This window comes from Coregonus clupeaformis, chromosome 25, assembly GCF_020615455.1.
Source record: "Coregonus clupeaformis isolate EN_2021a chromosome 25, ASM2061545v1, whole genome shotgun sequence".
In the NCBI taxonomy this organism is placed as follows: domain Eukaryota; kingdom Metazoa; phylum Chordata; class Actinopteri; order Salmoniformes; family Salmonidae; genus Coregonus; species Coregonus clupeaformis.
This window is the reverse complement of record NC_059216.1, coordinates 20,075,978-20,097,531: the sequence shown is the minus strand read 5'-3', so window position 1 is coordinate 20,097,531 and position 21,554 is coordinate 20,075,978. Positions and strand designations below refer to the sequence as shown.

The window sequence follows — 21,554 nt, the reverse complement described above, 5'->3', positions numbered from 1 at the left end:
AATTCATTCAAAATACAAAATAAAACAGCTGTCCCTTCAACAAACGCATTCTCTCTACGTCATTATAGAAATCAGAAATCAACACAGCTGCTGTGAGCTGTGTTGCTGTGTACTCTATTATATAATAGATATAGATTTTATTTATAATATATGATAATTTCTCGTATACACGTTGCACATCCACTCATTCTCATTATAGCTAGCTAGGCTCTGTGCCTTTGGCAAACATTACTTACAACTTTTCTGTTAGATTTCCAAAGCTATTTAAAATATACCTTAATGCATAAAAATAAAGATTTTGGCATTCTCTCACTTCTTCTGATTTTGAAGTTTTAGATGAGAATCTCTGGTCTGGAAGCTCAGTTCTCTTTCAGTGCTGCAGTCCTTCTGCCTGCCAGGTGGCCGGGAGAGGTAATCATACTCCAGCCACCAGGGGGCGCTGTGAGCTGGACCAGGAGGGGGCGGAAGGGGCAGGAGCAGCAACCCCTGGTACAGTCGTTTGAGTTTCCAGAGCTGGGAGGGCTGAGGGCTGGGGGCTGAGGGCTGGGGGCTGGGGGCTGGTGTTGGGGCTGGGGGCTGGTGGTCTTAGATCCACTACTCCACAGGGTCATCATGTCCACTTCCATGTCATCCAAAGCAACAACACAACTAAACCCACAAAGAAATTAAATGTCTGGTAAGCAGCAGCACCTTGATACCTCCATCTCATCTCACTGCTTCCATCCTTCATCCCTGCCGATAGCTCCACCCACCCATCCATCTCCTTCTCTCCTCCTCCTCCTCCTCCTCCTCCTCCTCCTCTCCCCTCAGGTCCTCCACTAAGCCAGTCCAGGCGGATGTAGAGACAGAGAGAGAGGCTAGTCTGCTCCTCTTCCGTCTCTCACCAACCTGCACATTCACCAGAATACTCTCCTCTCCCCATCCCCTCCTCCTCCACCTCCACCTCCACCTCCTTCTTCTTCTCCTCCTCCTCCCAGCTTCTCGGTCTCTAGAGCTGGATTTCAAAGGTCTTGTGCAGCTCGGAGGAGAAGGGGTTAGTGGGCGACGGCGTGGTGTGCTGGCGGGAGCGGCTCTCCAGGGCGGCCCACTTGGCCTCGAAGGGGTCTGCTGTCGCCAGGGGCTGGGGGGGCAGGGGAGGGGCCGGGGAGGGCTGGGGGGGCAGGGGAGGGGCCGGGGAGGACGGAGGGGGCAGGGATGGAGGGGCCCAGCTGTCGGCCCCACCCCCGTTGAAGGCTACACACCCATTGGGTGCCTGGAAGTGAAGGGGCTGCTGGTGGGGGTTGCTGAACGGGATACACACAGCGTGCTGAGCAGGGTCATACCGTTGGGTGGGGTACGCCTGGGGCTGGGTGGCTGAACCAAACACATTGGCCACCATCTGAGAGGGTGTGATGCCCACCATGGGCACACTGGGATGGGCATAGGGTAGCCCGTTGGACATGGGGTAGGAGGCTGGGGTCTGGGCGTGGTAGGCCAGCTGGCGAGGGGGCAGCATGGGCATCACGGGAGACAGGGAGGACATGAAGGCCACAGGGGCAACCGCCTGGGTTGGGGGGTGGGTACAGCAAACGCCTGGGTTGGGGGCGTGGGTACAGAAAACGCCTGGGAAGGGGGTGTGGAGAAAGGCTGGTTAGGGGGTAGCGTGGCAGGGAAGGCCTGGGTGGAAGGCATGGGGACAATGAAAGCCTGGGTTGGGGGCGTAGAGAAGGCTGGGGGGTTGGGGGTGAGGAAAGGTTGGGAGGGCGGTGTGGACCCGGGTTGCGGAGCGCGGACAGACTTGGTGACCTCCTCGAGCCAGCGGTCAGCCTCCGACGGCGTGCGGCGGTGGGAGTGGTGAGACGGAGATGATGTGGCGGAGGGAGGCGCTACAATCACTGGGGTTGTCCAATCACCTCCTGGTAGAGAAAATATCATAGAATGTTTAATAGACGTTTCGGAGTAATTAATGATAATTGAATTGTACCTGAAAACATCTTAAAATGAGTATAATTATACAGTGCCTTGCAAAAGTATTCATCCCCCTTGGCGTTTTTCCTATTTTGTTGCATTACAACCTGTCATTTAAATGGATTTTTATTTGGATTTCATGTAATGGACATACACAAAATAGTCCAAATTGGTGAAGTGAAATGAAAAAAATTACTTGTTTAAAAAAATTCTAAAAAATAAATAACGGAAAAGTGGTGCGTGCATATGTATTCACCCCCTTTGCTATGAAGCCCCTAAATAAGATCTGGTGCAACCAATTACCTTCAGAAGTCACATAATTTGTTAAATAAAGTCCACCTGTGTGCAATCCAAGTGTCACATGATCAGTCACATGATCTCAGTATATATACACCTGTTCTGAAAGGCCCTAGAGACCACTAAGCAAGGGGCACCACCAAGCAAGCGGCACCATGAAGACCAAGGAGCTCTCCAAACAGGTCAGGGACAAAGTTGTGGAGAAGTACAGATCAGGGTTGGGTTATAAAAAAATATCCGACACTTTGAACATCCCACGGAGCACCATTAAATCCATTATTAAAAAATTGAAAGACTATGGCACCACAACAAACCTGCCAAGAGAGGGCCGCCCACCAAAACTCACTGACCAGGCAAGGAGGGCATTAATCAGAGAGGCAACAAAGAGACCAAAGATAACCCTGAAGGAGCTGCAAAGCTCCACAGCGGAGATTGGAGTATCTGTCCATAGGACCACTTTAAGCCGTACACTCCACAGAGCTGGGCTTTACGGAAGAGTGGCCAGAAAAAAGCCATTGCTTAAAAAAATAAATAAGCAAATACGTTTGGTGTTCGCCAAAAGGCATGTGGGAGACTCCCCAAACATATGGAAGAAGGTACTCTGGTCAGATGAGACAAAAATTGAGCTTTTTGGCCATCAAGGAAAACGCTATGTCTGGCGCAAACCCAACACCTCTCATCACCCCGAGAACACCATCCCCACAGTGAAGCATGGTGGTGGCAGCATCATGCTGTGGGGATGTTTTTCATCGGCAGGGACTGGGATACTGGTCAGAATTGAAGGAATGATGGCGCTAAATACAGGGAAATTCTTGAGGGAAACCTTTTTCAGCCTTCTAGAGATTTGAGACTGGGACGGAGGTTCACCTTCCAGCAGGACAATGACCCTAAGCATACTGCTAAAGCAACACTTGAGTGGTTTAAGGGGAAACATTTAAATGTCTTGGAATGGCCTAGTCAAAGCCCAGACCTCAATCCAATTGAGAATCTGTGGTATGACTTAAAGATTGCTGTACACCAGCGGAACCCATCCAACTTGAAGGAGCTGGAGCAGGTTTGCCTTGAAGAATGGGCAAAAATCCCAGTGGCTAGATGTGCCAAGCTTATAGAGACATACCCCAAGAGACTTGCAGCTGTAATTGCTGCAAAAAGTGGCTCTACAAAGTATTGACTTTGGGGGGGGTGAATAGTTATGCACACTCAAGTTTTCTGCTTTTTTGTCTGATTTGTTTCACAATCAAAAATATTTTGCATCTTCAAAGTGGTAGGCATGTTGTGTAAATCAAATGATACAACCCCCCCCAAAATCAATTTTAATTCCAGGTTGTAAGGCAACAAAATAGGAAAAATGCCAAGGGGGGTGAATACTTTCACAATAACACTGACAACAACTGATGTAAAAAGAGCTTTATCAATAGATTTGATTGATTGATGACATCATGACATGACATTGCTATTTTGCTGAGCACACTTCCCATGTCAGACTTGATGTGGAACCAGTCAGGCGTTTTAGTGGAATCCAGCCTGTCTGTTCTGGTCTGGTGTCCCAGTCCATAGAAACAGAACAACCAGCCTGTCTGTTCTGGTCTGGTGTCCCAGTCCATAGAAACAGAACAACCAGCCTGTCTGTCTGTGTTCTGGTCTGGTGTCCCAGTCCATAGAAACAGAACAACCAGCCTGTCTGTGTTCTGGTCTGGTGTCCCAGTCCATAGAAACAGAACAACCACACTAGTAGCCTCAAACACCAAGGGGCCTGAGGCTTCTCCTTACCTGGGCGTGCTGAGGAAGAGGCCAGGGGGCTATGGTGCCCTGCGTGACCAGGGGTCTTGGCCCAGGGGTTAGTGTCTCGGGCAGGCAGTGGAGGGGGCGGTGCTGGAGGGTTAGACACAGCAGGAGGGAGGGCAGGAGGGAGGGCAGGAGGGAGGGCAGGAGGGAGGGCAGGAGGGAGGGCAGGAGGGAGGGCAGGAGGGAGGGCAGGAGGGAAGGCAGGAGGGAAGGCAGGAGGGAGGGCAGGAGGGAGGGCAGGAGGGAGGGCAGGAGGGAAGGCAGGACCATTAACTAAAGCAGACAGAGACAGAAACTACTAGTAGTGCAGACAGCATGTTGTTGTATGTAGACATGGTAGTATGAGATGGACACGTGCAGACAGCATGTTGTTGTTGTATGTAGACATGGTAGTATGAGATGGACACGTGCAGACAGCATGTTGTTGTATGTAGACATGGTAGTATGAGATGGACACGTGCAGACAGCATGTTGTTGTATGTAGACATGGTAGTATGAGATGGACACGTGCAGACAGCATGTTGTTGTATGTAGACATGGTAGTATGAGATGGACACGTGCAGACAGCATGTTGTTGTATGTAGACATGGTAGTATGAGATGGACACGTGCAGACAGCATGTTGTTGTATGTAGACATGGTAGTATGAGATGGACACGTGCAGACAGCATGTTGTTGTATGTAGACATGGTAGTATTAGAAAATGAATGAACATGCATGAAATGAAAAACTGAAGTCTCATTCACACTTCATAATGTTTTACTCAAAATGCAGGGAGACAGGCCTGGAAAAATGCATGTGAACTTGTGAACTGACACGCACACTACAAGTGTTATTGTGAGTGTCAGCTGTCTAGGTTAGTGTGGTAGTGGAGTGTAGTTACCTGGCTGAGCTCCGGGAGGCGCTACAGGTGACTGTGGGGAGGAGGCTGGTCGGGGCATTGGGGCCTGGGAGAAGGGGTCTTCTGGAGGCCCACTGAAGGCTGAGGTGATCTGGGTACACAGCGAGCTGATGCTGTCCCCCTCCCCCTCCACCTCCGGGACTGGAGGAATGAGACAAAGGACATCTACATTTTTCATACATTCAACCAACTCTTCCGTGAGGCATCCTCACAAAAAACCCATTGTGTGTGATGTGTGGTGTCTGGGGGCACTAAGGAAGGAGCAGAAGACACATTTCTGTTGTTCACTGTAACATATAGACAATACTGTTTTGTATTGGACGGAAACATTATGGACAAAAACCAAAGCTCACATAGCAAGCCACTGATGCCTAAGATTGTTTCATACATGGTTACAAAGTGATGGCTGCTATTGTAGGTGAATGAGACAGAGGTACAGTTGATGACAATAGTGTACAAAAGGTGTGTGACCCACCGCCGCACCGGAGTTCTACAAGGGGAACTCAGACTGACCTGTGTTCTTCATGGGGAACTCAGACTGACCTGTGTTCTTCATGGGGAACTCAGACTGACCTGTGTTCTTCAAAGGGGAACTCAGACTGACCTGTGTTCTTCAAAGGGGAACTCAGACTGACCTGTGTTCTTCATGGGGAACTCAGACTGACCTGTGTTCTTCAAAGGGGAACTCAGACTGACCTGTGTTCTTCATGGGGAACTCAGACTGACCTGTGTTCTTCAAAGGGGAACTCAGACTGACCTGTGTTCTTCATGGGGAACTCAGACTGACCTGTGTTCTTCATGGGGAAGTCAGACTGACCTGTGTTCTTCATGGGGAACTCAGACTGACCTGTGTTCTTCATGGGGAACTCAGACTGACCTGTGTTCTTCATGGGGAACTCTGACTGACCTGTGTTCTTCATGGGGAACTCAGACTGACCTGTGTTCTTCATGGGGAACTCAGACTGACCTGTGTTCTTCATGGGGAAGTCAGAATTCCTCTGCAGGGTAGAGGGCAGCTCATTTATCCTGAGGGACAGCTGCCGTTTGAAGGGAGAGGAGTTGTTGTTGAGGGCTGGGAACCCTCTGAAGGAACCCTGTCTTGCCAGGGCCTCCACTGGGGCGTGTCTGCGGGGGATAACCTGTGGGCCCAGAGTGCCTCCCATGCCCAGGGGGGGGGAAGAGGAGGGGGACGGGGGCCCTGGTAGAGGGGCAACCGCCTGGTTCACCACACCCCCACTGGGGCCTGAGGAGAGCGGGATGGAGGACTTGACATCGCCCTCCGCTGTGGGAAAAGGGTAAACATCAGGGTATGGTAGGCTACTAGACAGATACACCATGTAAAGAACAGCCACAAGAACACACAACACACACCTTTCCTGTCCTGTAACTGCCGCATGGCCTCCTCTCGCTCTGCGGCTTCTGTCGCCGTGGTAACTCGGAACGAGCCCTCCCTGGTGAAGGTGGTTCTGTTGGAGTCGAAGGTTGCTGTGACGCCACACTCCTTCTCTCTCTTCTGTTTCCTCTCCAGACAGGCAGCGAAGGCACAGCCCACCGCGTGGCTCAGACGCTCACCCTTAACAACACCACATTCTCATTACAACATTATCACATTTTTTAAATTTAATTTTATTTTATTTCACCTTTATTTAACCAGGTAAGAAGCCAGTTGAGAACAAGTTCTCATTTACAACTGCGACCTGGCCAAGATAAAGCAAAGCAGTGCGATAAAAACAACAACACAGAGTTACACTGACTGTTATTTTAGCATTGCCTCAGGTCTTAGAGGGGAAATATTATCACAACATTATCTTTACACTTAACCCTAATTGCTCCTGTAAGTCGCTCTGGATAAGAGCGTCTGCTAAATGACTAAAATGTAAATGTAATGTCTACAGAGAAGAGTATCCCTGCATCTATATTCCTTATATTGAAACAAAATGTGTGTGATCTCACAAGTACGGCATGTAAATCCACTTATAATGTTTAGGATAGACATCATCTCGGTTAACCCAGAACATAAATCACTGCGTGGCTCAGACGCTGTCAATAACAGCCCACCGCCTGGCTCAGACGTTATCATTAATAACACGTCAATAACATGTTAATGACAGCTGTTCTCCCTGAGACAACACTTCAGTAATGGTATTTTATTAGGATCCCCATTAGCTGTTGCTATAGCAGCAGCTACTCTTCCTGTGGTCCACACAGAACATGAAACATGACATAATACAGAACATTAATAGACAAGAACAGCTCAAGGACAGAACAACATCAATTTAAAAAAAAGCACATGTTGCCTACATATCAATACATACACACAAACTATCTAGGTCAAATAGGGGAGAGGCGTTGTGCTTTATCTGTTTTTTGAAACCAGGTTTGCTGTTTATTTGAACAATATGAGATGGAATGGAGTTCCATGCAATAATGGCTCTATATAATACTGTACGCTTTCATGAATTTGTTCTGGATTTGGGGACTGTGAAAAGACCCCTGGTGGCATGTCTGGTGGGGTATGTGTGTGTCAGAGCTGTGTATAAGTTGACTACCTAAACAATTTGGAATTTTCCACCCTTCAGTCATGACATGAGGCATAAGAAGGTGAACTTGCTTGGCTTTCTGAAACAAGAGACTCTCCTTGCGTGATCTTAGTTTATGATTCACAATGCTGAGGCTTTATCATTTCACTAGTGAGACTAGCTGAATGTCAGCTGGGTTTGTGTTAGAGTAATGGGTTATGGTAACGGTTTAGGGTAACATTTTAGGGGTTAGGGTCTGGTTTAGGGGTTAAGCTATGGTTTAGGGGTTAGGGTAACGGTTTAGGGTTAAGGTAACGGTTTAGGGTTAGGGTAACGGTTTAGGGTAACGGTTTAGGGTTAAGGTCTGGTTTAGGGGTTAGAGTAATGGTTTAGGGGTTAGGGTAACGGTTTAGGGGTTAGGGTAACGGTTTAGGGGTTAGGGTAACGGTTTAGGGGTTAGGGTAACGGTTTAGGGGTTAGGGGCTGGTTTAGGGGTTAGGGTAACGGTTTAGGGGTTAGAGTAACGGTTTAGGGGTTAGGGTAACGGTTTAGGGTTAAGGTCTGGTTTAGGGGTTAGAGTAACGGTTTAGGGGTTAGGGTAACGGTTTTGGGGTTAGGGTAACTGTTTAGGGGTTAGGGTAACGGTTTAGGGGTTAGGGTAACGGTTTAGGGGTTAGGGTAACGGTTTAGGGGTTAGGGGGCTGGTTTAGGGGTTAGGGTAACGGTTTAGGGGTTAGGTAACGCGGTTTAGGGGGTTAGGGTAATGGTTTAGGGGTTAGGGTCTGGTTTAGGGGTTAGGTAACGGTTTAGGGGTTAGGGTAACGGTTTAGGGGTTAGGGTAACGGTTTAGGGGTTAGGGTAACGGTTTAGGGGTTAGGGGCTGGTTTAGGGGTTAGGGTAACGGTTTAGGGGTTAAGGTAACGGTTTAGGGGTTAGGGTAATGGTTTAGGGGTTAGGGTCTGGTTTAGGGGTTAGGGTAACGGTTTAGGGGTTAGGGTAACGGTTTAGGGGTTAGGGTAACGGTTTAGGGGTTAGGGTAACGGTTTAGGGTTAGGGTAACGGTTCAGGGGCTGGTTTAGGGGTTAGGGTAACGGTTTAGGGTAACGGTTTAGGGGTTAGGGTAACGGTTTAGGGGTTAGGGTAACGGTTTAGGGGTTAGGGGCTGGTTTAGGGGTTAGGGTAACGGTTTAGGGGTTAGGGTAACGGTTTAGGGGTTAGGGTAATGGTTTAGGGGTTAGGGTCTGGTTTAGGGGTTAGGGTAACGGTTTAGGGGTTAGGGTAACGGTTTAGGGGTTAGGGTAACGGTTTAGGGGTTAGGGTAACGGTTTAGAGGTTAGGGTAACGGTTTAGGGGTTAGGGTAACTATTTAGGGGTTAGGGTCTGGTTTAGGGGTTAGGGTAATGGTTTAGGGGTTAGGGTAATGGTTTAGGGGTTAGGGTCTTGTTTAGGGGTTAGGGTAATGGTTTAGGGGTTAGGGTAACGGTTTAGGGGTTAGGTTAACGGTTTAGGGGTTAGGGTAACGGTTTAGGGGTTAGGGTAATGGTTTAGGGGTTAGGGTAACGGTTTAGAGGTTAGGTTCTGGTTTAGGGGTTAGGGTAATCAAATCAAATCAAATCAAATCAAATTTTATTGGTCACATGCGCCGAATACAACAAGTGCAGACATTACAGTGAAATGCTTACTTACAGCCCTTAACCAACAGTGCGTTTATTTTAAACAAAAAAAGTAAGAATAAAACAACAACAAAAAAAAGTGTTGAGAAAAACAAAGAGCAGAAGTAAAATAAAGTGACAGTAGGGAGGCTATATATACAGGGGGGTAACGGTGCAGAGTCAATGTGCGGGGGCACCGGCTAGTTGAGGTAGTTGAGGTAATATGTACATGTGGGTAGAGTTAAAGTGACTATGCATAAATACTTAACAGAGTAGCAGCAGCGTAAAAGGATGGGGTGGGGGGGCAGTGCAAATAGTCCGGGTAGCCATGATTAGCTGTTCAGGAGTCTTATGGCTTGTGGGTAGAAGCTGTTGAGAAGTCTTTTGGACCTAGACTTGGCACTCCGGTACCGCTTGCCGTGCGGTAGCAGAGAGAACAGTCTATGACTAGGGTGGCTGGAGTCTTTGACAATTTTGAGGGCCTTCCTCTGACACCGTCTGGTATAGAGGTCTTGGATGGCAGGGAGCTTTGCCCCAGTGATGTACTGGGCCGTACGCACTACCCTCTGTAGTGCCTTGCGGTCAGAGGCCAAGCAGTTGCCATACCAGGCGGTGATGCAACCAGTCAGGATGCTCTCGATGGTGCAGCTGTAGAATTTTTTGAGGATCTGAGGACCCATGCCAAATCTTTTTAGTCTCCTGAGGGGGAATAGGCTTTGTCGTGCCCTCTGGTTTAGGGGTTAGGGTAACGGTTTAGGGGTTAGGGTAACGGTTTAGGGGTTAGGGTAACGGTTTTGGGGTTAGGCTAACGGTTTAGGGGTTAGGGTAACGGTTTTGGGGTTAGGCTAACGGTTTAGGGGTTAGGGTAACGGTTTAGGGGCTAGGGTAACGGTTTAGGGGCTAGGGTAACAGTTTAGGGGCTAGGGTAACGGTTTAGGGGTTAGGGTAACGGTTTAGGGGTTAGGCTAACGGTTTAGGGGTTAGGGTAACGGTTTAGGGGTTAGGGTAATGGTTCAAGGTCTGGTTTAGGGGTTAGGCTAACGGTTTTGGGGTTAGGGTAACGGTTTAGGGGTTAGGGTAACGGTTTAGGGTAACGGTTTAGGGGTTAGGGTAATGGTTTAGGGGTTAGGGTAACGTTTAGGGGTTAGGGTAACGGTTTAGGGGTTAGGGTAACGGTTTAGGGTAACGGTTTAGGGGTTAGGGTAACGGTTTAGGGTAACGGTTTAGGGGTTAGGGTAACGGTTTAGGGGTTAGGGTAACGTTTAGGGGTTAGGGTAACGGTTTAGGGGTTAGGGTAATGGTTCAGGGTCTGGTTTAGGGGTTAGGCTAACGGTTTTGGGGTTAGGGTAACGGTTTAGGGGTTAGGGTAACGGTTTTGGGGTTAGGGTAACGGTTTTGGGGTTAGGCTAACGGTTTAGGGGTTAGGGTAACGGTTTAGGGGCTAGGGTAACGGTTTAGGGGTTAGGGTAACGGTTTAGGGGTTAGGGTAACGGTTTAGGGGTTAGGGTAACGGTTTAGGGTAACGGTTTAGGGGTTAGGGTAACGGTTTAGGGTAACGGTTTAGGGGTTAGGGTAACGGTTTAGGGGTTAGGGTAACGGTTTAGGGTTAGGGTAACGGTTTAGGGTAACGGTTCAAGGTCTGGTTTAGGGGTTAGGCTAACGGTTTTGGGGTTAGGGTAACGGTTTAGGGTAACGGTTTAGGGGTTAGGGTAACGGTTTAGGGTAACGGTTTAGGGTAACCGTTTAGGGGTTAGGGTAACGTTTAGGGGTTAGGGTAACGGTTTAGGGTAACGGTTCAGGGTCTGGTTTAGGGGTTAGGCTAACGGTTTTGGGGTTAGGGTAACGGTTTAGGGGTTAGGGTAACGGGTTAGGGTAACGGTTTAGGGGTTAGGGTAACGGTTTAGGGTAACGGTTTAGGGGTTAGGGTAACGGTTTAGAGTTAGGGTTTAGGGTCGGGTTTAGGGGTTAGGGTTTAGGGGTTAGGGGTTAGGGTCTGGTTTAGGGGTTAGGGTTTAGGGGTTAGGGTAACAGTTTAGAGTTAGGGTTTAGGGGTTAGGGTCGGGTTTAGGGGTTAGGGGTTAGGGTCGGGTTTAGGGGTTAGGGTTTAGGGGTTAGGGGGTAGGGTCTTACCGAGTCCTTGATAGCCATGAAGCAGTGGCAGATCCAACGTCTAGTAGTTCCATCTCTACAGATGTAGGAGAAGGCTCTCTCAAAGTTCCTGTCCGGAGCGCAGAACGATACTTTCTCTATTGTCTGGTCCAGGATCAGGTCCTACAGAGAGGGGGGGGGGGGATTCTCATTACAACATTATCACATTACACTGACTGTTATTTTAGCATTGCCTCAGGTCTTAGAGGGGAAATATTATCACAACATTATCTTTACGATCAAGTCCTACATGGGAGAGACATTATCCCTGACTGTCAACATTACAACATTACTTCAAGCACTTCCTATACAGACTTCCCACTCTCAGACACATGAAACATTCCATGACTTTCCAGGTAGCTTAGTGGTTAAGAGCGTTGTGCCAGTAACCGAAAGGTCGCTGGTTCTAATCCCCGAGCCGACCAGGTGAAAAATCTGTCGATGTGCCCTTGAGCAAGGCACTTAACCCTAATTGCTCCTGTAAGTCGCTCTGGATAAGAGCGTCTGCTAAATGACTAAAATGTAAATGTAAGGTCTACAGAGAAGAGTATCCCTGCATCTATATTCCTTATATTGAAACAAAATGTGTGTGATCTTACAAGTACGGCATGTAAATCCACTCAATGTTTAGGATAGACATCATCTCGGTTAACCCAGAACATAAATCTTGGTAATTTGGTAGGTAGTCTGTCCACAAGAGACAACGTTGTAAATCTCCATGTAATAATGACTCCATCCAGTGGAGGGCAGCAGAAGCCACCGTTAAATATGGACCTGTTCTACTAATGGTCCATGAAGGAGTTTCTATACCAGGTGTACTGGAGTATATAACCAGGGTGTAAAAGAGGAACCGTTGGGTTGACAAACTGTCCCTAGACCAAAACCAGTTCATTAAACAAGTGAAACTTGTGCGGTGTGTAAGAGTTTCCAAACTGCCAGAAGCATTTCCTCTGGCCGAGGTTTTGACATACTGTGTCTGTGTGTGTCTGTGTGTGTGTGTGTGTGTCTGTGTTTCTGTGTGTGTCTGTGTTTCTGTGTGTGTCTGTGTTTCTGTGTGTGTGTCTGTCTGTGTGTGTGTCTGTGTTTCTGTGTGTCTGTCTGTCTGTCTGTCTGTCTGTGTGTCTGTCTGTCTGTCTGTCTGTCTGTCTGTCTGTCCCTGTGTGTGTCCGTCTGTCTGTCTGTCTCCGTCTGTCTCCGTCCGTCTGTCTGTCTGTCTGTCTGTCTGTCTGTCTCCGTCTGTCTGTCTGTGTGTGTGTCTGTCTGTCCGTCCGTCCGTCCGTCCGTCTGTCTGTCTGTCTGTGTGTGTCTGTCTGTCTGTCTGTCTGTGTGTCTCTGTGTGTGTCTGTCTGTCTGTCTGTCTGTCTCTGTGTGTCTCCGTCTGTCTCCGTCTGTCTCCGTCTGTGTCCGTCCGTCTGTCTGTTGACCTAGCTGCTGTTCATAGCAGGAGACTGGATGGATCCGTTCCGTTACCTTGGTTTTGTCGTCTACCACACGGAGACCGTCTGCTGAGACCCACAACACAGCTCTCACAGCCTTCTTTCCTGCCTGCAGACAGAGAGAGACAGGGAGATGAGAGAGACAGGGAGATGAGAGAGAGAGAGAGAGAGAGAGAGAGAGAGAGAGAGAGAGAGAGAGAGAGAGAGAGAGAGAGAGAGAGAGAGAGAGAGAGAGAGAGAGAGAGAGAGAGAGAGAGAGAGAGAGAGAGAGAGAGAGAGAGAGAGAGAGAAAGAAAGAAGAGAGAGAGAGAGAGAGAGAGAGAGAGAGAGAGAGAGAGAGACAGGGAGAGTATAGTGAAGACATCAAAACCATGAAATAACACATATGGAATCATGTAGTAACCAAAAAAAGCCACGCTTTGCCTTGATGACAGCTTTGCACACTCTTGGCATTCTCTCAACCAGCTTCACCTGGAATGCTTTTCCAGATAGACTTGAAGGAGTTCCCACATATGCTGAGCACTTGTTGGCTGCTTTTCCTTCACTCTGCCATCCGACTCATCCCAAGCCATCTCAATTGGGTTGAAGTCGGGGGATTGTGGAGGCCAGGTCATCTGATGCAGCACTCCATCACTCCCCTTCTTGGTAAAATAGCACTTACACAGCCTGAAGGTGTGTTGGGTCATTGTCCTGTTGAAAAACAAATGATAGTCCCACTAAGCCCAAACCAGATGGGATGGCGTATCGCTGCAGAATGCTGTGGTAGCCATGCTGGTTAAGTGTGCCTTGAATTCTAAGTAAATCACAGACAGTGTCACCAGCAAAAGCATCCCCACGCCATAACACCTCCTCCTCCATGCTTTACGGTGGGAACTACACAAAGACACAGCGGTTGGAACCAAAAATCTCAAATTTGGACTCCAGACCAAAGTCACATTTCCACCAGTCTAATGTCCATTGCTCGAGTTTCTTGGCCCAAGCAGGTCTCTTCTTCTTATTGGTGTCCTTTAGTAGTGGTTTCTTTGCAGCAATTCGACCATGAAGGCCTGATTCACGCAGTTGATGTTGAGATGTGTCTGTTACTTGAACTCTGTGAAGCATTTATTTGGGCTGCAATTTCTGAGGCTGGTAACTCTAATGAACTTATCCTCTGCAGCAGAGGTAACTCTGGGTCTTCCTTTCCTGTGGCGGTCCTCATGAGAGCCAGTTTCATCATAGTGCTTGATGGTTTTTGCGACTGCACTTGAAGAAACTTTCAAAGTTCTTGAAATGTTCCAGATTGACTGACCTTCATGTCTTAAAGTAATGATGGACTGTCGTTTCTCTTTGCTCATTTGAGCTGTTCTTGCCATAATATGGGCAAGAGTGTGCAAAGCTGTCATCAAGGCAAAGGGTGGCTATTTGAAGAATCTCAAATATAAAATATATTTTGACTTGTTTAACACTTTTTTTTTTGGTTACTACATGATTCCATATGTGTTATTTCATAGTTTTGATGTCTTCATTATTATTCTACAATGTAGAAAGAGTAAAAATAAAGAAAAACCCTTGAATGAGTAGGTGTTCTATAACTTTTGACTGGTAGTGTGTGTGGCTGTATACCAAACACACGTATGTCGTAGACATAAACACAGATCACACGCTGGAAAGACGGAAAACAACCGAAAGTCAAACATTGCAAAGAAAGGCTTTGGGTAGGTGTCGTTGTGTTGTAAGTGGAAAGACTGTTTCCAGACTGGAGAGAGGAAGAGAACGGAGAAAAGGGTGAACGAAAGTTGACAATAAAGATATAATAGATATAATAGTCCACCAGTTCAATACCAGACGGAAACACACAGAACAGACAAACTCATTCACACCAAACAGGTCTCTGTCTTGATCCATGTCTGATGGAGGAAGAAGTGATCACACACACACACACACACACACACACACACACACACACACACACACACACACACACACACACACACACACACACACACACACACACACACACACACACACACACACACACACACACACACACACACACACACACACACACACACACACACACACACACACACACAGGTCTCCAGGTAGTTTGTTGGTGAGGTAATGTCCCAGACAGTTCCTGGTTGCCTGTCTGCCGTGATCAGAGGGGTTATATTAAGGTGAAGGAAAGAGACAAGAGGCACTCAGACTGACACACAAAGCACAACTTACTTTTGTAAAGAAGCCCTTGAAGAATTTCCTGTCCTGTTGTGGGGTAAATGGGGAGGGGGGGGATGGGGGGGGGGGGGGCGACAACACGGACAATGTTACCGATGACTGAGGAGGGCTACCAAATGTCCAGGTATAGGAAGGTGTGTGTCTCTCTGTTTATGGGGGCTTGTAGGGGTGAAGCTTGGTTAGGAGTGAGTGAGTGGAGTGATGGATGGATGGATGAATAGTGATCCCGTGTTGAGGAGAGGTATTGTTAACATCATTACGGTTATGATTAGTTACTACTACCACATGTAACCACACTGCTGCCGATTAGCTCCAACCAGTCACATCATCAGAACGGTAAGCTGAATCCCACAGGGCCCAGATCAGCAACACGGAGCCAACAGCCCCACACTGGAATGGTGTGTCCGTGCCGTAGCCCTTTACACTCGTACCCGTATCCGGGTTGGAATGGTGTGTCCGTGCCGTAGCCCTTTACACTCGTACCCGTATATGGGTTGGAATGGTGTGTCCGTGGCGTAGCCCTTTACACTCGTACCCGTATCCGGGTTGGAATGGTGTGTCCGTGCCGTAGCCCTTTACACTCGTACCCGTATACGGGTTGGAATGGTGTGTCCGTGCCGTGGCCCTTTACACTCGTACCCGTATACGGGTTGGAATGGTGTGTCCGTGCCGTGGCCCTTTACACTCGTACCCGTATACGGGTTGGAATGGTGTGTCCGTGGCGTAGCCCTTTACACTCGTACCCGTATACGGGTTGGAATGGTGTGTCCGTGCCGTGGCCCTTTACACTCGTACCCGTATCCGGGTTGGAATGGTGTGTCCGTGGCGTAGCCCTTTACACTCGTACCCGTATACGGGTTGGAATGGTGTGTCCGTGCCGTGGCCCTTTACACTCGTACCCGTATCCGGGTTGGAAATGGCTAATTTGGGCAGTAATAAGCAGCTAAATGTGAACGTAGTGACTGGACAGTAACAAGCTATACATCAGGTCAGAGCTCTGGTTCTGGACAGTAACAAGCTATACATCAGGTCAGAGCTCTGGTTCTGGACAGTAACATGCTATACATCAGGTCAGAGCTCTGGTTCTGGACAGTAACAGCTATACATCAGGTCAGAGCTCTGGTTCTGGACAGTAACAGCTATACATCAGGTCAGAGCTCTGGTTCTGTTCTTCACAGCTCTGTATGGGTTTGGACTGACAGCCATTCTGAACTTGAGCACCGTACGTGACAATAAGTTGGCCCCATCCCTCCTGCTGATTGGACAACTTTAGCAAATGTTTTGTTGTCTGCGTGAGAGAAATGCTGTAAATGAAGAGGACTTGATGTGTATATTTTGAAAGATGAGACGTTGAGGATTATAATAAATACCACTTTGATGTCATACAAGCGAGCCAAACACCCGCGAGTCCAAATGTGCAGTTCACATTTCCATATCATTAAACTCATGTCCATCCACAGTGTCAACGTTTATGATCACTCTGTTTGATGTACAGTCCCAAGATGACGTGGCGTCGTACCCTGCTACCATGGTTATGCTTTTCATACTTCTTCTGTAAGAAACATTTACATTTAGCCTAATCCATATAGGCCAATTCCCACCAGTGTAAAGGGTCAAGACCGTCATGTGTTTTCTCCTTTGAGCTTTAACTCAGATCCAATTACCCAGTCACGGTGAAAAGGACACAAGACGGAGACAGACGGAACACCATGTTAATGCATGATGATTACGGTGGTTTGTTACCAGCAATGGAAATCAGTCCACACACACAGAGCGAGCGAGCGAGCGAGCGAGCGAGCGAGCGAGAGACAGAGAGAGAGTCAGCATTAGTGTGACTGCAGACAGGCAGACTCAAGCCTCACCTCACAGACAGCTGGTAGAGTTAAGTTACACAGGTAAAGTTAAGTTACACAGGTAAAGTTAAGCTACACAGGTAAAGTTAAGCTACACAGGTAAAGTTAAGCTACACAGGTAAAGTTAAGCTACACAGGTAAAGTTAAGTTACACAGGTAAAGTTAAGTTACACAGGTAAAGTTAAGCTACACAGGTAAAGTTAAGCTACACAGGTAAAGTTAAGCTACACAGGTAAAGTTAAGCTACACAGGTAAAGTTAAGCTACACAGGTAAAGTCAAGCTACACAGGTAAAGTTAAGTTATACAGGTATATTTAAGCTACACAGGTTAGACACCGTTGTAAGAGTTAAGGACTAGATGGAGGGAGGGGACACAGGGTTGGGACATTTCAACATAACCTGCTTAAAAAAGACAAATGAACAGCAATCCAATACAGTCAACAACATTCACATATCATGAAGAAAGATCAAGAGGAGGAAAAGGTCCCTAAAATAGGAGTTGAAGAAGGTAGAGAGAGAGAGGGATGGGGGGAGAGAGAGAGGGATGGGGGGAGAGAGAGAGGGATGGGGGAGAGAGAGATGGGGGAGAAAGAGGGATGGGGAGAGAGAGAGAGGGATGGGGGGAGAGAGAGAGGGATGGGGGAGAGAGAGAGGGATGGGGGGAGAGAGAGATGGGGGGAGAAAGAGGGATGGGGGAGAGAGAGAGAGGGATGGGGGAGAGAGAGAGATGGGGGAGAGAGAGATATGGGGGAGAGAGAGATATGGGGGGAGAGAGAGAGGGATGGGGAGAGAGAGAGGGATGGGGGAGAGAGAGAGGGATGGGGAGAGAGAGATATGGGGGAGAGAGAGATATGGGGAGAGAGAGAGGGATGGGGAGAGAGAGAGGGATGGGGGAGAGAGAGAGGGATGGGGGGGAGAGAGAGAGGTAAAGAAAGAGATGGAGAGAGAGAGAGAGAGAGAGGTAAAGAAAGAGATGGAGAGAGAGAGAGAGAGAGGTAAAGAGAGAGATGGGGAGAGAGAGAGGTAAAGCGAGAGAGAGAGGGGGGAGAGAGAGGTAGAGAGAGAGAGAGGAAAGAGAGAGGTAAAGAGAGAGAGAGATGGGGAGAGAGAGGTAAAGAGAGATGGGGGAGAGAGAGGTAGAGAGAGAGAGAGGAAAGAGAGAGGTAAAGAGAGAGAGAGATGGGGAGAGAGAGGTAAAGAGAGATGGGGGAGAGAGATGGGGAGAGAGAGGTAAAGAGAGAGAGAGAGAGGTAAAGAGAGAGAGAGAGAGAGAGAGAGAGAGAGGTAAAGAGAGAGAGAGAGAGGTAAAGAGAGAAAGAGAGAGAGGTAAAGAGAGAAAGAGAGAGAGGTAAAGAGAGATGGGGGAGAGAGAGATGGGGGGAGAGAGAGATGGGGGAGAGAGAGATGGGGAGAGAGAGATGGGGGAGAGAGAGATGGGGGAGAGAGATGGGGGAGAGAGAGATGGGGAGAGAGAGATGGGGAGAGAGAGATGGGGGAGAAAGAGAGGGGAGAGAGAGATGGGGGAGAAAGAGAGGGGGGAGAGGGACACTGGTTCTATTTAGTACAGCTGTGGAATGTACAAGCTAAAGACTACAAGAAACACAGAAGACACAGAGAGCAAGCTAACTACCAACTGGTCAGCTAACTACCAACTGGTCAGCTAACTACCAACTGGTCAGCTAACTACCAACTGGTCAGCTAACTACCAACTGGTCAGCTAACTACCAACTGGTCAGCTAACTACCAACTGCTCAGCTAACTACCAACTGGTCAGCTAACTACCAACTGCTCAGCTAACTACCAACTGGTCAGCTAACTACCAACTGGTCAGCTAACTAACAACTGGTCAGCTAACTACCAACTGGTCAGCTAACTAACAACTGGTTAGCTAACTACCAACTGGTCAGCTAACTACCAACTGGTCAGCTAACTACCAACTGGTCAGCTAACTAACAACTGGTTAGCTAACTACCAACTGGTCAGCTAACTACCAACTGGTCAGCTAGCTAACTAACAACTGGTCAGCTAACTAACAACTGGTCAGCTAACTACCAACTGGTCAGCTAACTACCAACTGGTCAGCTAACTACCAACTGGTCAGCTAACTACCAACTGGTCAGCCCAAAACATCTGATGAATACTTTAGTCCTGTATGCTGGTACAGAGCCTTCAGAGAGTATTCACACCCCTTGAATTAATCCATATTTTGTGTTACAGCCTGAATTCAAAATGGATTAAATTTATTTGTTTTCTCACCCATTTACACACAATACCCCATTAATGACTAAATAAAAACATGCTTTTACACATTTTGGCAAATTTATTGGAAAGTAATCTGAGTCAATACATGCTAGAATCACCTTTGGCAGGTAAGTCTCTAAGAGCTTTCCACACCTGGATTGTCAATATTTACACTTTATTATTTTTTAAAACTCTTCAAGCTCAGTCAAGGTGGTTGTTGATCATTGCTAGACAGCCACTTTCAAGTCTTGCCATAGATTTTCAAGCCGATTTAAGTCAAAACTCTATCTCGGCCACTCAGGAACATTTAATGTGGTCTTGGTTAACAACTTGTGTTTTAGGTTATTGTCCTGCTGAAACGTGAATGTGTCTCCCAGTGTCTGGTGGAAAGCAGACTGAACCAGGTTTTCCTCTGGGATTTTGCCTGTGCTTAGCTCTATCCACCATGCTTGAACATTTGAAGAGAGGTACTCAAATCAAATCACATTTTATTTGTCACATGCGCCGAATACAACAGGTGTAGGTAGACCTTACAGTGAAAAGCTTACTTACAAGCCCTTAACCAACAATGCAGTTTTAAGAAAGAATACCAATAAAAAATACATAAAATAAAAAATAAATAAAATAATAAATAAAAGTAACAAATAATTAAAGATCAGCAGTAAAATAACAGTAGGGAGGCTATATACAGGGGGTACCGGTACCGAGTCAATGTGCGGGGGCACCGGTTAGTCGAGGTAATTGAGGTAATATGTACATGTAGGTAGAGTTATTAAAGTGACTATGCATAGATAAACAGAGAGTAGCATCAGTGCAAATAGTCCGGGTAGCCATTTGATTAGATGTTCAGGAGTCTTATGGCTTGGGGGTAGAAGCTGTTAAGAAGCCTTTTGGACCTAGACTTGGCGCTCCGGTACCGCTTGCCGTGCGGTAGCAGAGAGAACAGTCTATGACTAGGGTGGCTGGAGTCTTTGACAATTTTTAGGGCCTTCCTCTGACACCGCCTGGTATAGAGGTCCTGGACGGCAGGAAGCTTGGCCCCAGTGATGTACTGGGCTGTACGCACTACCCTCTGTAGCGCCTTGCGGTCGGATGCTGAGCAGTTGCCATACCAGGCAGTGATGCAACCAGTCAGGATGCTCTCGATGGTGCAGCTGTAGAACCTTTTGAGGATCTGAGGACCCATGCCAAATATTTTCAGTCTCCTGAGGGGGAATAGGTTTTGCCGTGCCCTCTACACGACTGTCTTGGTGTGCTTGGTCCATGTTAGTTTGTTGGTGATGTGGACACCAAGGAACTTGAAGCTCTCAACCTGTTCCATTACAGCCCCTTCGATGAGAATGGGGGCGTGCTCGGTCCTCTTCTTTTTCCTGTAGTCCACAATCATCTCCTTTGTCTTGATCACGTTGAGGGAGAGGTTGTTATCCTGGCACCACACGGCCAGGTCTCTTACCTCCTCCCTATAGACTGTTTCGTCGTTGTCGGTGATCAGGCCTACCACTGTTGTGTCATCGGCAAAGTTAATGATGGTGTTGGAGTCGTGCCTGGCCTGGAGAGACCTGAAAATAGCTGTGCAGCGATGCTCCCCATCCAACCTGACAGAGCTCGAGAGGATCTGCAGATAAGAATGGGAGTAACTCCCCAAATACAGGTGTGCCAAGCTTGTAGCGTCATACCCAAGAAGACTCGAGGCTGTAATCGCTGCCAAAGGTGCTTCAACAAAGTACTGAGTAAAGGGTCTGAATACTTATGTAAATGTCATATTTCCGTTTATTTTTTATTTTTTATAAATTTGCAAAAATATCTAAAAACCTGTTCTTGCTTTGTCATTATGGGGTATTGTGTGTAGATTGATGAGGGGGAAATAACTAATCAATTTTAGAATAAGGCTGTAACGTAACAAAATGTGGAAAAGGTCAAGGGGTCTGAATACTTTCCAAATGCACTGTACACACACTATCGCTCCTAGTCTTCATACATTAGTATCCACTGAGTGGACAAAACATTAAGAACACCTGCTCTTTCCACAACAGACTGACCAGGTGAATCCAGGTGAAGGATATGATCCCTTATTGATGTCACTTATTAAATTCACTTCAATCAGTGTAGACGAATGGGAGGAGACGCGTTAAATAATGATTTTTAAGCCTTGAGACAATTGAGACATGGATTGTGCGTGTGCCATTCAGAGGGTGAATGGGCAAGACAAAATATATAAGTACCTTTGAACAGGGTATGGTAGTAGGTGCCAGGCACACTGGTTTGTGTCAAGAATTGCAACGCTGCTGGGTTTTTCACGCTCAACAGTTTCCCGTTTGTATCAAGAATGATCCACCACCCAAAGGACATCCAGCCAACTTGACACAACTGTGGGAAGCATTGGAGTCAACATGGGCCAGCATCCCTGTGGAACGCTTTTGACACGTTGTAGAGTCCATGTCCCGATGAATTGAGGCTGTTCTGATGGCAAAAGGGGGAGGGAGGGGGGGGGGGGGGGTGCAACTCAATATTAGGAAGGTGTTCTTAATGTTTTGTACACTCAGTGTATATTAATATAAAGAG

The 21,554-nt window shown here is 47.6% G+C and overlaps 1 protein-coding gene across 3 annotated transcripts in view; it reads right to left on the bottom strand.

Annotated features, from left to right (window-relative positions):
- Positions 1 to 1,146: 1,146 nt before the first annotated feature.
- LOC121539126 (protein numb homolog) overlaps positions 1,147 to 21,554 on the bottom strand; it is a 135,340-nt gene continuing 114,932 nt past the window's right edge. The window contains exons 4-11 of one of the 3 annotated variants that reach the window (XM_041847389.2): positions 14,893 to 14,925; positions 12,719 to 12,793; positions 11,231 to 11,371; positions 6,301 to 6,502; positions 5,897 to 6,211; positions 4,912 to 5,070; positions 4,015 to 4,116; positions 1,148 to 1,895 (exon numbers count right to left, since the gene is read on the bottom strand). In XM_041847389.2, coding sequence (XP_041703323.1) covers positions 1,501 to 1,895; positions 4,015 to 4,116; positions 4,912 to 5,070; positions 5,897 to 6,211; positions 6,301 to 6,502; positions 11,231 to 11,371; positions 12,719 to 12,793; positions 14,893 to 14,925 — 1,422 coding nt within the window. In that variant the 3' untranslated portion in view covers positions 1,148 to 1,500. Of the gene's footprint in view, positions 1,896 to 4,014; positions 4,117 to 4,911; positions 5,071 to 5,896; positions 6,212 to 6,300; positions 6,503 to 11,230; positions 11,372 to 12,718; positions 12,794 to 14,892; positions 14,926 to 21,554 lie in introns of all 3 variants that reach the window. The other 2 variants (XM_041847392.2, XM_041847390.2) reach the window with 2 other exon arrangements.